Source organism: Perissodus microlepis, chromosome 22 (genome assembly GCF_051167445.1).
Source record: "Perissodus microlepis isolate ML-2025 ecotype Zambia chromosome 22, ASM5116744v1, whole genome shotgun sequence".
Classification (NCBI taxonomy): Eukaryota; Metazoa; Chordata; class Actinopteri; order Cichliformes; family Cichlidae; genus Perissodus; species Perissodus microlepis.
In genome coordinates, this window is record NC_140481.1 from 30692180 (window position 1) to 30709581 (window position 17402).

The following is a 17402-nucleotide window of genomic DNA, read 5'->3' on the forward strand; positions in this document are numbered from 1 at the left end:
ATTATCAACTTCCAAACACTTTCCATACATACTGATATCTCTTTATTAAATTAAAATTAAATTAGAATAACAACATTGACCAACATAATTGTGATTATGATGTTTTTCTATTATCAAGGACTCGTCTGCTGCACTCTCAGCAGCAGTTTTCTTTTTCAGTGTCTTTGATGTTCCCAGTATTATAAGAAATATGAAATCAAATGACCATGTTGTCAACCTCCTCTGTTTTCCAGTCGTATGGCACCTCTATAAAACACTGAGATCCTTCTTACACATTCAGAAACATCATTTCATACACCATTTACTGCATTTTGTCTCAATGAATGCACATTTTTCTTTATAGGAGGTTCTGTCTCCAAAGCTTGTTTCCTAAAACAACCATTTCATTGAAATACTGGGGAAAAGCTGTTACCCAGTATGTCAGGGTCCCCCAGAAATCTTGCTGTTAGACATCAGATGGCAAATTACTGCAGTACTAACTGTAACCTGTTAACAGTAAATATAATCAATCATACAGTAGCTGATTTATTGTTGGTTTAATGTGAGTTTTGTGGCATTTAACTGTAGAAATTACAGAAAACTAACAAGAAAAATCATTTTTTTCTTAGAAACAAAGACAAAGTTGCTTTGTTTTCATTTTATTAATCATTGTCACACAGTCTGCACTTATTCCAAAATGTACAGTTGCCTTGAAGAAGAGTTCATGTATTTTATCACATGCATTATGCAAGCAAATAACCATATAAATGTAATTCAGCCCCACGGGCAGTGGCAGTCTTTTGTTGGTGTTCCCACTCTCAGCTGCTAAGTTGTTTACTTCTGTTCTCATTCATCTGAAGATGTGGATAACCTTGACAGGGGAGTAATGGCACATGAAAAACACTTAGTGAGGACTGTTTTTTATTCACACAATGTCGTCTGAATAAATAGAGATGGACACGACAGTTTTTCATTTTTGACCGAGAACAGAATCTTGTATCCTGAGGTGCTGTTATATAAACCCAACATTTATACGTGGGAGCTGGAAAGTGTGGTTCCTGTAGATTGGTGCAAACACTGAAACGTGCCTTGTTGAAGGACAACTCGGTGATAGGTGGGACTTGGGAGATTGTTCGAGCTAGGTCATGTTTTCATTCAAGCTTATTGTGTCATGATGGTCCATTTTCCGTTGTTTTGGGGGTTTTTTTTACTACTGATTTGAATCCTCATAAAAACATATTGCAAACAGAAGAATAATCAGCAGTACTTCTTGATAAGAAGTTTTAAGTTCACCTGTTCTGCCTTTTCTTATTTTTTGTCATATAAAAACTTTGAAATAATGAGGTCAGGGCATCAATGAGTAACCCACGTGAGCCGAAAGCTCATCTTGTCAGCCTGCTCTGAATCATTTTTTTTCTACTCTTGTCTCTTGTGTAATGTCGCAGTGAGGGGGTATCCCTAATGTGGTTATCTCAGCCATAAAAGCCCCGCCCACATGCTATTGGAACCTTCTGTTTGTTGGTGGCAGCCAATCGTTGGTAGGATCTTGGTATTATTAATATGTATAAATTAATTCTTATTTATATAATACTGAGTTAGTAAGGTACCGTTCGATCTACATCCCTACTCTCACCTATGGTCACGAGCTGTGGTTAGTGACCGGAAGGGCGAGATACAAGAAGCAGAAATGGGCTTCCTCCGAAGGGTGGCTGGCCTCTCCCTTTAGAGATAGGGTGAGAAGTTCAGCCAGGAGGGCCTCAGAGTAGAGCCACTGCTCCTCCACATCGAAAGGAGGTTGAGGAGGTTCAGGCATCTGAAAAGGATGCCTCCTGGACACCCCCTGGTTGAGGTGTTCCAGGCATGTCCCACCGGGAGGAGGCCCCGGGGCAGACCCAGGACACGCTGGAGAGATTATATCTCTCGGCTGGCCTGGGAACGCCTTGGTGTTCCCCCAGACAAGCTGGAGGAGGTGGCTGGGGAGAGGGAGGTCTAGACTTCTCTGCTTGGGCTGCTGACCCCGCGACCCAGCTCCAGATAAGTGGAATAAGATAGATGGAGTTAGTGAGGTAGTGTGCAAGAGTCTTGAGCTATTCCTCATTTTTTTGCCAAGAAAATACAAAATTTTGTGAAACACGCACACATAAATGGAACTGCAGAATATGAGACCTGTTTCCAGTGATTTTCAGTGCGGTTCTTGTGTAATCTGGCAAACCTCAGCCTTTCCTCCCTGTTTCACTTCCTTAAGAATGGCTTCTTGACAGTAACCTTTCTCTGAGAACAGTGATGTGCCTTCACTGAACAGGATCAACTGAGCGGTCAGATGCATCCCTGCGACCCCGCATCAGGTCTTTGTTGGATTTTTTTCCCTCTTTCATAAGGACATGACTCAAATGTACTGATTATGTGCTGCAGATAGTTTTTTCATAGATTCAACTAAAGAAATAAGAAGAAATAATGTTTTATATTAAAGATCTAAGTTTCCTCTTATGTGTGGTCACAACACTGCTTCATCCCTTGAGTCTTTTTTTGTTTTTGCTTGAATGATTCGAGAGACAATGAGGCCTGTCTCGGGACTTTTTACACAGCACTGTTAGTTTATGCTCAGTATTATCATCTTTGCGCACAGCACACACAGCAAGTGTGACTTTGCTTTGTCTCCTGTTCTGACTTCTTCTATTCCCATTATAACTGTGAGTCTGTGAAGCGAAGTTTTGATACCTGTTGTTTAGGAAGCTCCAGGCAGTGAAGTGAAAATGATTTAAAAAAAAAATAAAGCGATCCACCACGGAGCTGTCGCAGAGGGAGAAATCTATTCATAGAGACCAAAAGCCTGTTGTGTACCAAGCTGTAAACATGCTGTGTAATGCTATTAAGTCAGTCATTTTTAATTTTGTCGCTGTGCCAATCTGGAAATTGCCGGTCTGTTTTAGGTTTGGCAAGAATTTAGTCAAATGAGAAGATATCAGCCAGCCAAGCCTGAAACCACAGCTCTAAAAGCTCTTACACTGCCTAATCAATATGCACTCCATAATGAGTTACAGCAGTTTAATATAAGTTTAATATGAACTCTGGATATTCCCGTTTATCTTATTTGCTTTGATGGCTTTTCATTCAGTAATTTCCTGCAGCTTTTGCTGTATTTTTGTTTTAAACAGTGACGTTTTCATTTGTCTCGTTGCAGTTAAAATGTCCCCGTGCAGCTGAACGAGCGTGTCCGAGCTGCCCGAGTCGGGGATTTACATAAAATCTCTTGTAAATCTATGTATTTCTAATCATTTCCTGCCTTGTACAATCTCTGTGACCTGCTCACGTCCTTATTATGATTTTCAGATGTTTGCAGCATAGTGAAGCGTGTAAACACCTTGTACCATTCCCGTTGGTTTCATTGTCATGGTAATATTTGTAATATTCTGCTTATTCATGTGCAAAAGGGGGCCTTGTGATCGAGGTGTGCCGATGCATACAAAGAGCTCATCCCAAAGCGTGACCTTGACTGGGTCGTGAACACAATAGTTTGTGCTTACAAACACGCTCAAGGACTTTCTCTTCCTGTGGTTCACCTGGAGCTTCGAGACATTCTGTCTGCGTGACTTTGTGTTTGGAGCAGAAAGCAAAAAGTTTGTGTAATTTCACAAGTGACCTTTTCCCCCTGTCTCCACAGACCCACACCTTATTCTCACTGCTTGGCTTAAGTCATGCTTATGTGACCAGTACTGGCAAACTGGTGGGGGTGGTGGCACTAAAAGAGGTAAGAAACGTTACTTTATTTCACCCTGCATTTTGTTTTGCTTCCAGAAATGGACATTTACATTCCTGTGTGTGCTGTGAACAGCAGTATTTTTAGGTTATTTATCTAACAGACAGACAAACTAATGCACTTTTTATATCAAGCTGGCTTTATATAAATCAGCAGCCAGACTACTTGCTAGGAAAAGAAAGTGAGAGCATATTACCCCGTTTTAAAGTCTCTACATTAATGTAAGGATGCACAGACAACTTTGTTTTCCATTTGTCTTTGTATATTTGAAGAAACTAAGTACTGATCCAATATTTTTTATTTTTTTTTAAAAAAAAGCAATATTCTTCTTTGAGAAAGAGACTGACAATCTGTCTTTTACAGTCGGGAGAAAAAAAGGCCCTCACAGCACTCTGTCAAATACTAAGCACACCTTTAATGCTTTCATAGGATTTAAGAGTGTAAGTAGCAGTCAGGTGCTGCTAATTAAATGCTCTTTATTAATGGCAATGCTCAGAGAAGTTGCAAAAAACCCCAAGAGCTACATCTGAAACGCTACAGGCCTCCGTTAGCATGTTAAATGTTAAAGTTCATGACAGCACAACAAAGAGTTTCCAGAAAAAAAGGCTCTTCTCTCTACAAAGAACATGGCTGCACAGCGTAGGTTTCAAAGTCGCATTTCAACAACAACAGTGACTTGTGGAATAATGTCCTTTGGACAGACAAAACCAAAGTGGAGACATTTGGCCATAATGCACAGAGTCGTGTTTGGAGAGAGCGAAACTTCATCATAAATGACTCAGGTCAGGCTGTAGCGCTGCGGTGCAGGAGTGATGAGTCGGGCTTGTTTTGCAGACACAGGACCCAGGACACAGGACACTGCAGTCACTGAGTCGACCATGAACTCATCTGTACACCAAAGTAATCCAGAGTCAGACATGAGGCCAGCTGCCCAACAGCTAAAGCTTGGCCCAAACTACCCACAGCTACCAATAATCAGTCATTTTAATAACAATACATGAACACAGGATTGAAACTAAACTGTAAACTGCAGATGTTCATGTAAAAGCTACAAGTAATCAGCCTCCAGTAAGCACACCGCTCCTTTTCACCAAATATTTTTTATGTTGTTGCTTCATTTTGATTTTGGTAGCTCTCTGCAGACTATTGCATTGGGAGTAAAAGACAGGTTAACCTGCTCTCGACGATAATCAAGCTATAAAAACGTAAAAGCCTTTCTTCCTTTCTTCAAATGCACTGGCTAAAAGCCAGACTTTAGAAAAGGTCTGCATCCTACAGAGCCAATTTAAAATGTGGGACGCAAGGTAAATATGCTGTGCAGTCCCAGATAAGCAGGAACATCTGGTCACCCTATAAGCAGTAAGTGTTGTAGTTAATCACAGAGTAAGAGTGTTTGTGCGCTCTGTTGGAGTCACGTTAAGTAGCAATAGAGACCTTTAAAAATTAATTTAATCGTGCCTTTTATTAAATGCTAGAAAGGTTGGTTTATTGTTTATAAAGATGCATGAGATAGAGCTTCATCTAATGAATAAATAGCTCAGACCAAACGGGCATAAAGAGTAAGCGTTGAACTGGATTAAAATTAACATCTCCTTTTATATAATCAGGGATTAAATGGTATTCCCTTTATAATGAGTGCAAATGAACACATTTGTACATGTATGAGGTGTTGCTGAAGGCAAATAAAAAAGGTTGGGCACTGCTGGTCTGGATCTCAGCAGCACAGCATCGCCACAGCATCGCCACAGCATCGCCACAGCATGGCTAAAGCAGCCAGACCACAACCAGCTAATGGAAAAACTCTGAAACTGTTTGAAGGGCTCCCAGAACTGAAACCTAAGCATTAAATGAAATTAACTTTCCTGATCCAAGTCCAAAAAAAGCTCCTTTTTTAATACACTCAACCTTTGGAAGTCTTCTCTTGTTTGTCTTTAATTTGGAGGAAAAAATCCAATTTGTTTTTGCTCCTAATTTCCTTGGAGTCTCGCAAAGCTTTTTGAATTATGTATGAGTACTTTGTGAGCATAATCAATAAGCTCTCTGTAAGTTTTGGGCTCCTGTCTTTATCCATAATGGTCTCTGACTCATGCTCCTGTGTTGCCTCATTTTCTTTAACTTTTCTTTCCTCCATCTGTGCAATTGCTCACCACTGACTCTGTCTAATCCCTGCTTGCTTTCCTTCATTTCGTCTTTACATTTTCACCATTCATGTATGAATTCTGCTCATTTCTTCTTGTTTTTAATTCTTCCCCTCACTCTTCAAACCCTGCCTCTCCTTCTTACTCTTCTTCTTCTTCCTCTTTCTCTTCCTTTTTCTCTTCTTCTTCTTTCTCTTCCTCTTCGACTTCCTCCTCCAGCTCCAAAAGGCCATCGAGGGCTCCACACGCTCTGGTGTCCGGCTCCGCCCTCCTCTGGCCAGTTTTCGTGATATCAGCAACCACAACTCGGTCTCTAAACCTCCACCTTCATCTCCCAACGCCCCTTCCTCTCCTCCCTCACCTGAAATTGTTGCTCAGGCTCCTCCCCTCTCTCCCCCCTCCCCCTCTCAACACCACCACCATCTCCATCACAGCCATGAGAATGAAACAGAGGTGTTGATCGAGGGAGTGCCGAGGGAGGTGGAGGAGAGCACCAGTAGCGCTTCGGGGAGCGGCAGCAGCACGGTGGCCTGCAGCTCGGCCAGCAGGAGCTGCAGCTGCAACAGCAACCTCACCCTCCCTCCTTCTTCTACTCCTCCCCCAGTCCCTTCTTCCTCCACTCCTCCTCCCTCTCCTCCTCTCTCCTCCATCCGCCTCTCCACCCTACAGAGACTCTTTGAGGAAGAGGAAGACAGCGATGATGAGCCTATGGTTTAGCTTACACAAGAGTGATGCTTTTTTATAATGGAAAACTTTTATAATAGTTTGAGTTTTTTTCTTCTGTTCTTAATACATTTCTCCGGTCTTTGTACTTCCATTTACCTCTTTTTATGTTACTGGTACAGCTTCCACACACTCGTTTCACAGACCATCACCTGTTTGGTGCAAAAAACACCTTAAACTGCAATATTCATCTAGTTCCTTTGTATCAGGTGCGATTAGAAAGTTCATGGTCTCCGCCCACAAAAGAAAAAAAACAAACACTGACTTAAATATGGCTGATCTTTCCTACAAGATCAGGTCACTGTGCACTTCTGAACCTCCAGTGGGCCTGTGCTCCGTCTGGAAAGCCCCCTGGAAGCTGTGGTACGACTGCACATACACGTTTGTAATTTCAAAATGCATGTGAAGAGCGCTCATCCCCTTCCCTGTCACAATGACCCAACTTTAATATAAGGATCATCACTGGTGATAACAACCAGTTAATTTTTATACAGAGGTCTATTTTTTCTTCAGTTTAAATCAAATGCTCTCTTTACCAGTAAAGCATGGCTGAGGCTTCTCTTTGTCCCAGTCTGCACCAGCATCCTGCAGTAACATCCAGTTACAGCAGGCCTGTGGGGATAGTTTGCTTCCCTTGTGAGACGAGCTTTATGGTCACAAACACCCCGTAGTTGTTCTTGTGGGGACCTGGATTTTGGTTCCCACAAGTATTGTAAACTTGCAATTTTTGGTCCCCACAAAGATATGAATACACGCTCACGCACACTCATGCATATACACAGACCTCTGTTAAATTATTTTCAAAATGTGAAAAAAGTTAAATAAATGTAAGATGCTTATTATTTTAAAGAATAACTCTGGTTAATAATCGAGAATATAACATTGACCAAAATGACCGTGATTGTAATTTTTGCTGTAATAAAACAGGAGCTCCACATGGCGATCTAAAAACAAGCAAACAGCGGATGTGTGTCCAGAGATGTAAAGTGAGGCGACACTGAAGCTGAAATCAACCAAATTAAAGTTGCGTATGTTGTTTTCTTTTTGTGGGCGGATTCGTTGAGCGCTCTGGTTGCCACGCGTAAGCTCTGAAGCTCTGTATGTTTGTAATGTTTGCTCGTTTTGTTTTACTTTCTGCTCATTTTCCTTCTCTTGTTGTTTCACACTTTGATTTTCATGGGTTAATTTGTAGATGCTGCCAAATCCACAAAGTCAGGTATCTAACTGTGATATGCTCTTTTTGTTTGATAATGACGGTTTTAGCACGCTTAAACTTATTTCTGAAATCCAGTAATATCACTGGTTAAGGTCAAATAACCCACCTGTTCAGCTGCTAGATTAAATGGCCCTGTGATGAACTGGTAACTGTCCATAGGCTCCAGCCCTTCCACTAACCTAAACTGGAGAAGCGGTTAATAAAATGGATGGATGGAGATTACTGAGGAGTAGATTGATAAAACACTGCTACCATTTCAACTGTCTGAATTCAGACTGCGATTGATTAACTGTGCCTCTGTCACAGCTGTTTCCAACACCACACACTTTACTGTATGTTCTGTGGGGTTATTTTGACTGTAACGCTCTCTGCTCAGCTGAATCAGAATAATCAATCAAAAGCTTTGCTTCCCAAACAAGAGGTGAACCCGGTGAACTGCCGCACAGTTGTCCTGTGTTACCCAATCGCTTAAGTCTTAAAAAAGGGAGGATTTTATCAGATGAGAGCAGAGGGTATTGATTTATTTTAACTGGCAACGAACCGTGTGGGTAGCAGAAAACTAATGGAGCTGCTCAGTCCACTGTGGAAGATTGGCCAAAGCCCCACAACGACCTCCAAATTGTGCGGCGACCTTGTGGATGCAGCCTCGGAGCTCATCTCATCACAGTTAAGTTGATAGATGGTGCGGCTCGAGGCGGCTGACGACAGCAAAACCTCGCCGTGCAGATCCTCAAGATTCGTTTTCTCCTTTTTTTCCTCAAAAAGGAAGCCTTGCAGATTTAACCCTAATCACTTTAATAATTCTAAATGGGATTATCAGAAAAATCTACTGAAGCTGTTCATTCTAACGTGATGATAGCCAAGGTTCTCTGACAGTGAAGGAGACATTTACAGATGTGTTGCCAGAGAAACGTTTCCCAGTTAATGCTGGTAAAGATGCTAAAAATAGCTTCTTTTTTTTAAAGCTGTTGTGATGGTTATTATAACATTTTCAAAGAATAAAAGTCAAGAAATTTAATGACTATTTAACCTTAATGTCTTCCTGAGCTTTTGCCTTCTAGGCAGCTGCCTCTGTAGATGGTTCAGGTGTCTTTTGTCATAATCATATATAAGCTTCAGTTAATCACATACAACTGAAAACAGGCCTGGCTTCCTCTTTTTTACTATTTATCAGAATTATTCCTCAGATTAACCTTCAGGGTTGCTTAATACAAACAGCATCTGGTACCTCCACGTCAGAAATGCGATTCTTCAACTGTTTTGTGGTTTTCTTCCTGTTAAACATCAGTAAATCAAATCAAAACAACAGCAGGAACAAAAACCAAACGCTTTGCAAAAAGAGGCTTTGAGCTGTGAAGTTTAGAGTTGGGTGAAAATCACAATCTCAGTGTCCATGGTCTGTCAGCATCAGTGTATTAAAAAATAAAGAAGAATCGGGCAGTATGTAACGGTGGGCTTCCACCAGGTCTGCTGGAGGGATAACACAGCACTGTCCTCCCGCAGTACCACATACTGTGTGTCACAGTCATGCTCACCTCTCACACAGACTGCAGACGCTCTGCTGCTGCTGCAAGAGAAGAAAAGGGGATGACTTAGAGTGAAGAGGAAAAGAGTTAGATCACAACACTTGTCTGGTGGTTATATCTGTCTTATTTTTACAGTTGGTAAAACATCTCGATGCTTCAGGTCAAGAGAGGAGAGGGTGGGGATGTTTGATGGGGTAAGAGGTGTGACGTGATAGTCATGGTTTGGCTTTGTGTGGAGTTTTTGAACATGATCTTTGGTTATTTTTTTGACAGCACTATTGTCTGTTGACTAAGCCTAAGTGGAAATGTGGACCCTCAGGTATATAGCAGGGGATATCCAAGCTAAGATTTTATGAATACATTACTTTAGTAAAGTTTATTTTAAAACAAATGACTAAAAAGCTAAAAAAAAACAAAGAAACAAATCTAACTCGAACGTGATTGCAAGAAGCACTCGACTACATGCGTCTGTTACCTACAGATTCATCTGCAGATATCTTTATCTGTTTGTTGAGATTATTTGATAACTTCATAACCAAACATGTAAAATAAATGGTCTCTAAATGACCAGATTTTCTCCCCGTCATGAACAAAGGGTGGGAACCTCAGCCATTGCATCCATGCACCGTTTCTCCATTTCTCCTTCATCTCTCTCTTATACTGTCTTCTTATTAACTCCTGGTATCAGTTTCTCAGGTGTTGCCTTAAAAGTCTTTAAACCTTCAGATTTGACAAAACATTTCTTTATGTCTGTTTCTTGGGTGTGGAGGGACATCGGTGCAGGCCTCAGTGTTTATTTGTGGTTGTGGTTAATGTAGTATTTATTTATTTCTGTTTTAGTCATTATCTTCAACTTTATAAACTGTGAACAACTTAGCTAAATAAAGTTTTATTTGAATGCTTTACTGTGTTTGAATTTGGTTTATTTATCCAGGTCAGGCTTGTTGTAAAGGCAACAAACATGTTGCTAAGAAAGGTTCTAGCAAGGTGTACTTAATAAAGTGGCCAGCTAACAGTTGTAGCTTATCTAAAGCATCGATAGATTGGCAGACAGGCTGTGGTGCTGGTAATTACAGGATCCAGTGTAGTGAAGTGACTGCCGTCTGTTTCATCATTGTTTTATTTCCATGTCTGCATAAAATGAAATCCTTTCTGTGAATTACTTCTTGTGACGGAGTTGTTTTTAAGTGTCTTATTATCATTAAAAAGTTGAAATGACAGGTAAAATTACACTACGACAGGATTTTTACGACCTTGTCTGTCACCATGACAGACGAGAAAGTCAAATGCGACCTCTGCCCGGCACCATCGCTGCTTGCAGCTAAATTATTAAACTTTACTTTATTCTGACAAGATGACAGGATTTTATTTTTTCTACTTTAATTGCTTTTTATCTCGTGTTATTTGCAAAGAGTATGTGTCACTTTGATATGTGACTTTGAAAGAATTTTTTAGGCTTTCAATTAGTCTTCTTTGGAAGATGCCTGACTCATTTTAGAAGAAACCTTTTCTGTGTGGCGTGGACTGTGCAGAAATTATTTTTGAAAGACCGAGTAATTATTCAGCACGACGGACACCTCGTGCAGTTAAATCTGACAAAAACTCTATATTAGGTTTCATAGCTTTAATAACCTTGTGCCTCATTTCTTTGTCAGTCAGGTGACACCCTTTCGAGTGTGCAATCATTTGGGCGTTTTGGGCGCTAGAACGATTTACAGGATGAGATCTCAAAGAGGACAAACAGAGGACAGATGATTATCAGAGCAATTAGGGGCATCAGGGTCTTAATCACAGGAGGGTAAGACTGAATCGTTCTCAGTAGCTCTGTCTTCGAAGAGACGATGTGAAAAAATAACGCATAATTACATTGATTTGCATTGATTTTATCAGTGGCAGCTGGTCCATGGAGGCAGAGGAGGTTGTTCCTCTTCGGGGGTTTTTGAAATAAAGATGAGGTCAATGCAAGAGGGGAAAAGGATTGAAATAAATCCTTCCCAAAACTCAGCATCATTTATAAAATACATTTTGTCTCTTTTTTTTGAAACTTTCATGCTGACCCGCCCCAACAACCATTCGCACTCACATCACATTCACACCTATAAGCAATATAAATTAATAATTTAACCTAATCCCCACTAACTAAATGTCTTTGGACTGTGGGAGGAAGCCAGAGGGAACATGCAAACCCCACACACAAACACCCCGGCTGTGGGGGAATCAAACTCTGGACCTTCACGCTGTGAAGCAACTGTGCTAACCACCGTGCTGACCAATGTTTCTCAGGTAATGTCTTGATGCATGCTCAATCATCCAGGTAAGTAAATCCCAAAACATTGATTCTGTTCATCTGGACGTAGCGTTTTCAGTGGGAGAAACGTTTCCTCACTCATCCAACTGACTTCTTCAGTCTCAGCTGACTGCAGGTTTCCCCAACCTTATAAACAGTACATTTGTACAAACACTGAAACCTAGCAAACTGAATGAACAATGGGCTGTGAGGTCAGGTCAACTGACCTCACAGCCCATTGTTCATTCAGTTTTCTAGGTTTCTCAAGTAACATTTAAGATTCATCATGAGCTGATGATTCATCTGTTGTGAAATTAAACCCTCAGAACGCCTCCCAAAAAGCTTAAAATGATAAAAGGACTTGAACGTACAAGGACACTCTTCTACCTCCCAACGATAATGGAGTCCTCACATGAAGGAGGCTGTTGATTGTGATCAGAGCAGCTGAAGTGTTTTTATGGAACTGCTGGCTACAAGAACGCTGCCACAGGTCAGTAAAGAAACCTCACACTGCTGCTTGAAACACAGCAAGATATTCAAGTATTCAGGCCTTTTCTTTCTCTGACTTGCTTAATATATAATGGGCTCATATAAAAGCTCATTTAAGACAACCTATTTAAACTACCTTACTTTGTAACACATTCCTAACCCAACCCGATGCCTATTCTTTTTTGTACTGGCGATCTTGCTGCTATATCTCCCCAGTAGGGCCAAAAAAATCAAATGCTTTGCATCAATGTAAAACTCTCTTTAAAAGCTGCTGTTAAACACCTGTAATTACATGTTTGTTACAGGTATAAAGAGGATGCAGTGCCAAGTTTGAGACGAAAAGGCATAGACACAGATTTTTGCAGCTGACCTTATTGCATATGTATTTATAAGAGCACAAATATTTCAGAGGCGAGAATTCAATGAAGTTAGATACAATTTATTTCTGGAATATTATTTAATGGCAAAAAGGCACTTATTTTCTTATTTTGTGCCAGATGTAGGAGTGATAGGTGCTGCTAAGAGTTCAGTTGGAGTGATAGTGGCAGATGTTGGAAACACGTTTTTTGGGATTGCCTAATGCACGGGGCTGTAGACGAGTTAATTTTTAAAGTGAGCAAAGCAGTTTGCAGTGTTTCAAGTTTTAGTGTCTTGTGAACTGCAAATAAAGAAAACCGCAGAAAGCACAAAAGCTTTTGTGCATCTTTATTCAGCACAAATCACATTTATGCATTTTGCTCTGTATGCCTCTCTAGTATCAGATCTATTACATAACTTATGGAGAAGTCTGGCAAAATACGGCTAATAATGTGACTCAGAGTTGAATTGTTGAGTTGAGTCTTGGCATATGTTGTGTAGCCATCACTGAATTTAATGGGGATTTTGTAAAAAGAGGTTTGTTTATTGCCTTCAGGTAGCTGAGTCAGATTCTTTTCTCTGACTTTGAATAGCTGCAACATCACATGGCATGCAGGGAAAAAAATGTCTGTATTTAATGCACATGGGACAAAAGGAGTAATTTATTAATTCCTGGATTAGTCGGGTACATGGGGTAATTTCTGCACTGTGTTATTCCTCTACACATCCTATAGCCCGGCTGTTATACACAGACTTATACACATTCCAAAGACAGCCCTTATACTAGAACATATCAATTCACCTTCCCCTCCTGCTCCCACATTACTTCATTTGAGAAACACATGCGTAAAGCTTGTGCTCGTTCACTCTCACTTCCTAATGGATCAACTGCAAACATCCCTTATGATCACTGAGACGTCACTTTTATTTGTCCCGCCTAGTAACTCTGGCCAAATATAAATTCCTGCACATGGCAAAAATAAAGGAGTCCCTATTGAATCATCAACAATACTGTGTTTTTGATGGCAATACTTTCTACATGATAACTTTACAAGTGTAACTGTGGTTGTGGTAATCAAATGTAACTGCATTACTGGTAGATACAATAAATGGCAGTTAAAGGAACAGTTATAGGAAGGTGTTCTACTACAATAAAAGCCATAAAAATGAAACTAAAAACTAAGACATAATTAAAATGTTTCAACAATATTTAGCTCTAGAGTGCAGCACCCACAGTCAAACGACAGACTCTCAAAGGAGATTCTACAAGCTTGTATTTCAGTTAGTGATTATTTATTTGACAGTGTGTTTGATTCCTTGTGATATTCTGGAGTCTGTTTTTACTTCAGGGTTTTCTAGTAATGTCCTCTTCTAGTTTGGGTTCATGCTTTCATTGTTACTCCAGTGTGTTGAGCTTTATTTTTACCTTTTTTTAATTTGAAGTCTGTTTTCGTGGCTATGGTTTTGGATTCCTGATTAGTGTTAGTTTTGAATTCTTCATCTGTGTTAAGCGTCAGCTCCTAGTTTGAGTTGGATGTTTGTGTGTTTGGTTCTCTTGGTGTTCTCGTGTTTGATCCTCCTCGTGTCTCATTTTGTGGTTAATTGCCTTTCATGCGTTGGGTAAGCAGCCGATAAATGGCTCACTTTTCCATCATGTCTGCCTTCGTGTCCTGCATAAACCTTGACAGCTCTCCCCTGTTTAGAAAGTTGCTCATTAAGGCAAAGAGGTAACACATTATCTTAATGAAGGCATCACAGGAGAAAAAACGTTTTTGGCACAGAACAGCACAGAGAGGAATTTGTTTCCCAGAATATATATTTTACACACAAACAAAGCTACATTCATACAAACATACATACAGTGTTACATTCATACAAATACATATCGGTTTATTTGATTTTTTCCCTTTTATTATAAAAAGCAATTTGATATATTATTACTTTGTATTACTGTGTTATACTGTTAGGGCTAGTTCACTGTTAAAAAGCATGCACGTTCTTTTGGTTGTGTCCAGAGCAAGTGTTTGCAAATAACTCCAAGTGCATGCCTCAGGTTGCCATGAGTTCTAGATTACGCCGTCTTTACCTCATCAAGACATCTCAGCCATCAGTCAAACCTAAACACATTAATTAGCCAATCAAACTGCTCTCTGACCAGGTATTTCTGGCCTTGAAGGGGTTCTTATTTTTGCATACAAAAGCCTACTTCTGATGCTGAAAGCATCTTGAAACAACCACTCTGAATTATTTGCAAACCCTGATTGTGCCCATGTTTGTTGTATTGCGCTGAATTTATAAATAGGCCCTTAACTTTTTTTCTTCTTATCCCACCTTCTTTTAATTTTCCCCCATCCCTGTGTTGCCAGTTTGGCTTTCAGTCCTGGTTCTTTGTTCCAGTCAGTCCAAACGGTTTATTGAATACATCTTTATTCTCAAACAGCTTGTTTCAGCAGTCACTGAATTCAAGTCTCTCTTCTGCCTTAAATTAAAGTTAATTAGTCTCATATATGTGATATTCCAGATTTCCCATACTAGACTGGTGGTAGGGGTGTCTCCTTGGCCATAGTGTACATTACATCCCACATTCCCATCGAAAAAAAAAGTCGCATTTCCTCGGCCTCAAAGTAGGTAAATATTTGGGAGAGGGAGGGGTTGGGATAATAGCTTGACTGATTATTGAAGTATTAATTTCCAGTTTTTGACAGAGTTTCGTCCAAATGACTCAGTTGGTTGCAACAACAACAATGGAGCCCTCGTCTGCCTCTTCATCTTTCTCTTCCAATGACTGGACGACGCAGGGCGTGACGTCAAAGGGTATCCTCTCTGCAACGGGTTCGGTGGTCTGTGCTGGTAGTCCTGGGCTTGAACCTCTGGTTGAAGGGGCATCTTCCCTCAGCGGGGAGGGCGTCAAAGAGCACGGCTCTGGCTCCAAAGTTAATGTTACCTCTTCTACCTGTGAAGGCAGGACGTAGAGATTTTTAAGGACCATTTGTTCTGTATCGCAGGTGAGTGAAGCTCTGTTATTCCTTCTTTAAAGGTGCTTACATGTTGTTCTTACAGATAAGAGCCAATTTTTGAAATAATTGTTCTCTCTAAAATCTTAGTCATGTGTCTGATTTGGGGCAGTAGAACCAATAGAGCTTGCCCGGTTAAGATGCCACCATTCCTTCACCCAAGGGTTTGTCAAGTGGCATTACGCAGGCTTCATTTAGGCATACTGGCCATCGTGAAGTTTTGGAACCATGGGTGGTTATAATTAGTCAAGTGCTTAGTTATAAATATTTATAAGCAAAAGATTTGAATTTCACTCACCAGAACTACAGCACAGATTTCTAAAACAGTCACTTTTCATGCTGAACTGTGCAAGCAATAAAATTTGTCATATAATTTCATTAATAAAAAAACACAACAAACATGGTCAAGAAGTTCAGTTTGGTGACTCGGATAATCTGAAATAATAATAATAGTTATGAAAGATGAAATTGGTTATGGAGACCAAAACTGTTTATGTTTTTTTATTGTGCATAGGAGTCTATGGAAATTTGACAATACTGCAGTTCATCACATGGCCACTTGACTCAATCCTCATAGGTTTCCATATTAAATATTCAGCTTTTTAGCATAAAAATGTAAAACACAGTTTTGGTCTCCATGGATAGTTTCCTGTTTGAAACAGCTGGGTTATCTTTTTTTTAATAAATTGTCTCTTGGAGATTGTCAAAGCTTGGCTGCTTTGTGTCCAGGCGGCTGGTAGGTGTGTCTGTGGGATGCAACACACAGTTTAAGACTGCAGCTTGTTAACTAGTTGATAACTTAGTACTCCACCATGACCACAAATATTAAAAAAAAGGTATGGGCTGCTCTTTTATGTACAATATTACTGTTTTAAAATGGGATTCTGTCGGGATTGACTTACCTTTACACCCAGCTTCAAGTGGCAGTTTTTAATAATAAAGTTTTCCTGATTCTTCAGCGTTTTTAGTACAGTGTATTGTTTCTAACTCACCTTTGTTAGCTCCTCCTCTTCCTCTTCATGCTGTTCAGGGAAGTCTTCGGACTCGGGCTCTGGCTCTTCTCCGACCGTCTCCACCACGCCTCCGACCATGTCAGCCATCTGTGCATTCAAGTGTCCAACGATCTCCACCTGCAACCAGTTAAATTTGACTGAAGCGCTTGTTGACTGGAAAGGGATTCAACAGGTTAGTGGCATTTTCACACGTAATTTAAACTGACATCCGTCCTTCACTTGGGCTCCAGAAATCCCTGATAACAGGTAAAATAAAAAGACAAATAAAACAGAAGACGAACAGGAGATGGCCCGACCCAGCATGGTTTTCATCTGCAGGGGGTCGAAGCGAAAGAACATACACTTTAGCTGGGTGCAACAGATACAGATGCTGATTCCAAACGCTGAAACTTGCGGACCTTGTGGCATGCCACTCTGACGACCAGGCTGATTTACAGATCTCTTTCAAAACTCATCAAATCCACTTCAGGCAGTCATGCTGAGTGCTCCATGCAGACCTCCAGCCTGTCTCCTACCTTGCAGACTTTCCTGGCAGTTCATCTTTCACTGCTCTACAGATGTGTGCTAAATAGGCCTGCTGATATAAACAAAGCCAGATTCATAAAACAAAGAATTAGCAGAGAAAACACAAAAATATATCAGCATTCAACCTTTATCTTTAATCGAGACCAAACATCATAAACCGTAGCTTCCAGCAGAAACTAGACATGCTGTCACGGCTATGATGACTGCATTGTCTCAGTCACTCTGTAATAGTGACAGGAGACAGAGTCCTATCCTTGCAACTGCATATATAGTCACGCACCCTTGTGTCCTTGCAAACTGTCATAGCCGCTCTGTCAGAACATATTAAACCACCATCGAGTCTGCAAGCTCTGTAATCCGAGCATTTGGATTCAGCAG

The 17402-nt window shown here is 40.5% G+C and overlaps 2 protein-coding genes across 5 annotated transcripts in view; one reads left to right on the forward strand and one right to left on the reverse strand.

The window, feature by feature from the left end:
• Positions 1-10241, forward strand: part of LOC146363499 (chloride channel protein 1-like) — a 54727-nt gene extending 44486 nt beyond the window's left edge. The window contains exons 23-24 of the mRNA XM_084919745.1: positions 3641-3727; positions 6094-10241. Coding sequence (XP_084775871.1) covers positions 3641-3727; positions 6094-6591 — 585 coding nt within the window. The 3' untranslated portion in view covers positions 6592-10241. The remainder of the gene's footprint in view (positions 1-3640; positions 3728-6093) is intronic.
• A 4029-nt stretch (positions 10242-14270) lies between these two features.
• LOC146363500 (uncharacterized) overlaps positions 14271-17402 on the reverse strand; it is a 77548-nt gene continuing 74416 nt past the window's right edge. For all 4 annotated transcript variants that reach the window (XM_084920317.1, XM_084920316.1, XM_084920315.1 and 1 more), the window contains 2 exons: positions 16479-16616; positions 14271-15425 (listed from right to left, as the gene is read on the reverse strand). In XM_084920317.1, the coding sequence (XP_084776443.1) occupies positions 15195-15425; positions 16479-16616 (369 nt within the window). In that variant the 3' untranslated portion in view covers positions 14271-15194. The remainder of the gene's footprint in view (positions 15426-16478; positions 16617-17402) is intronic.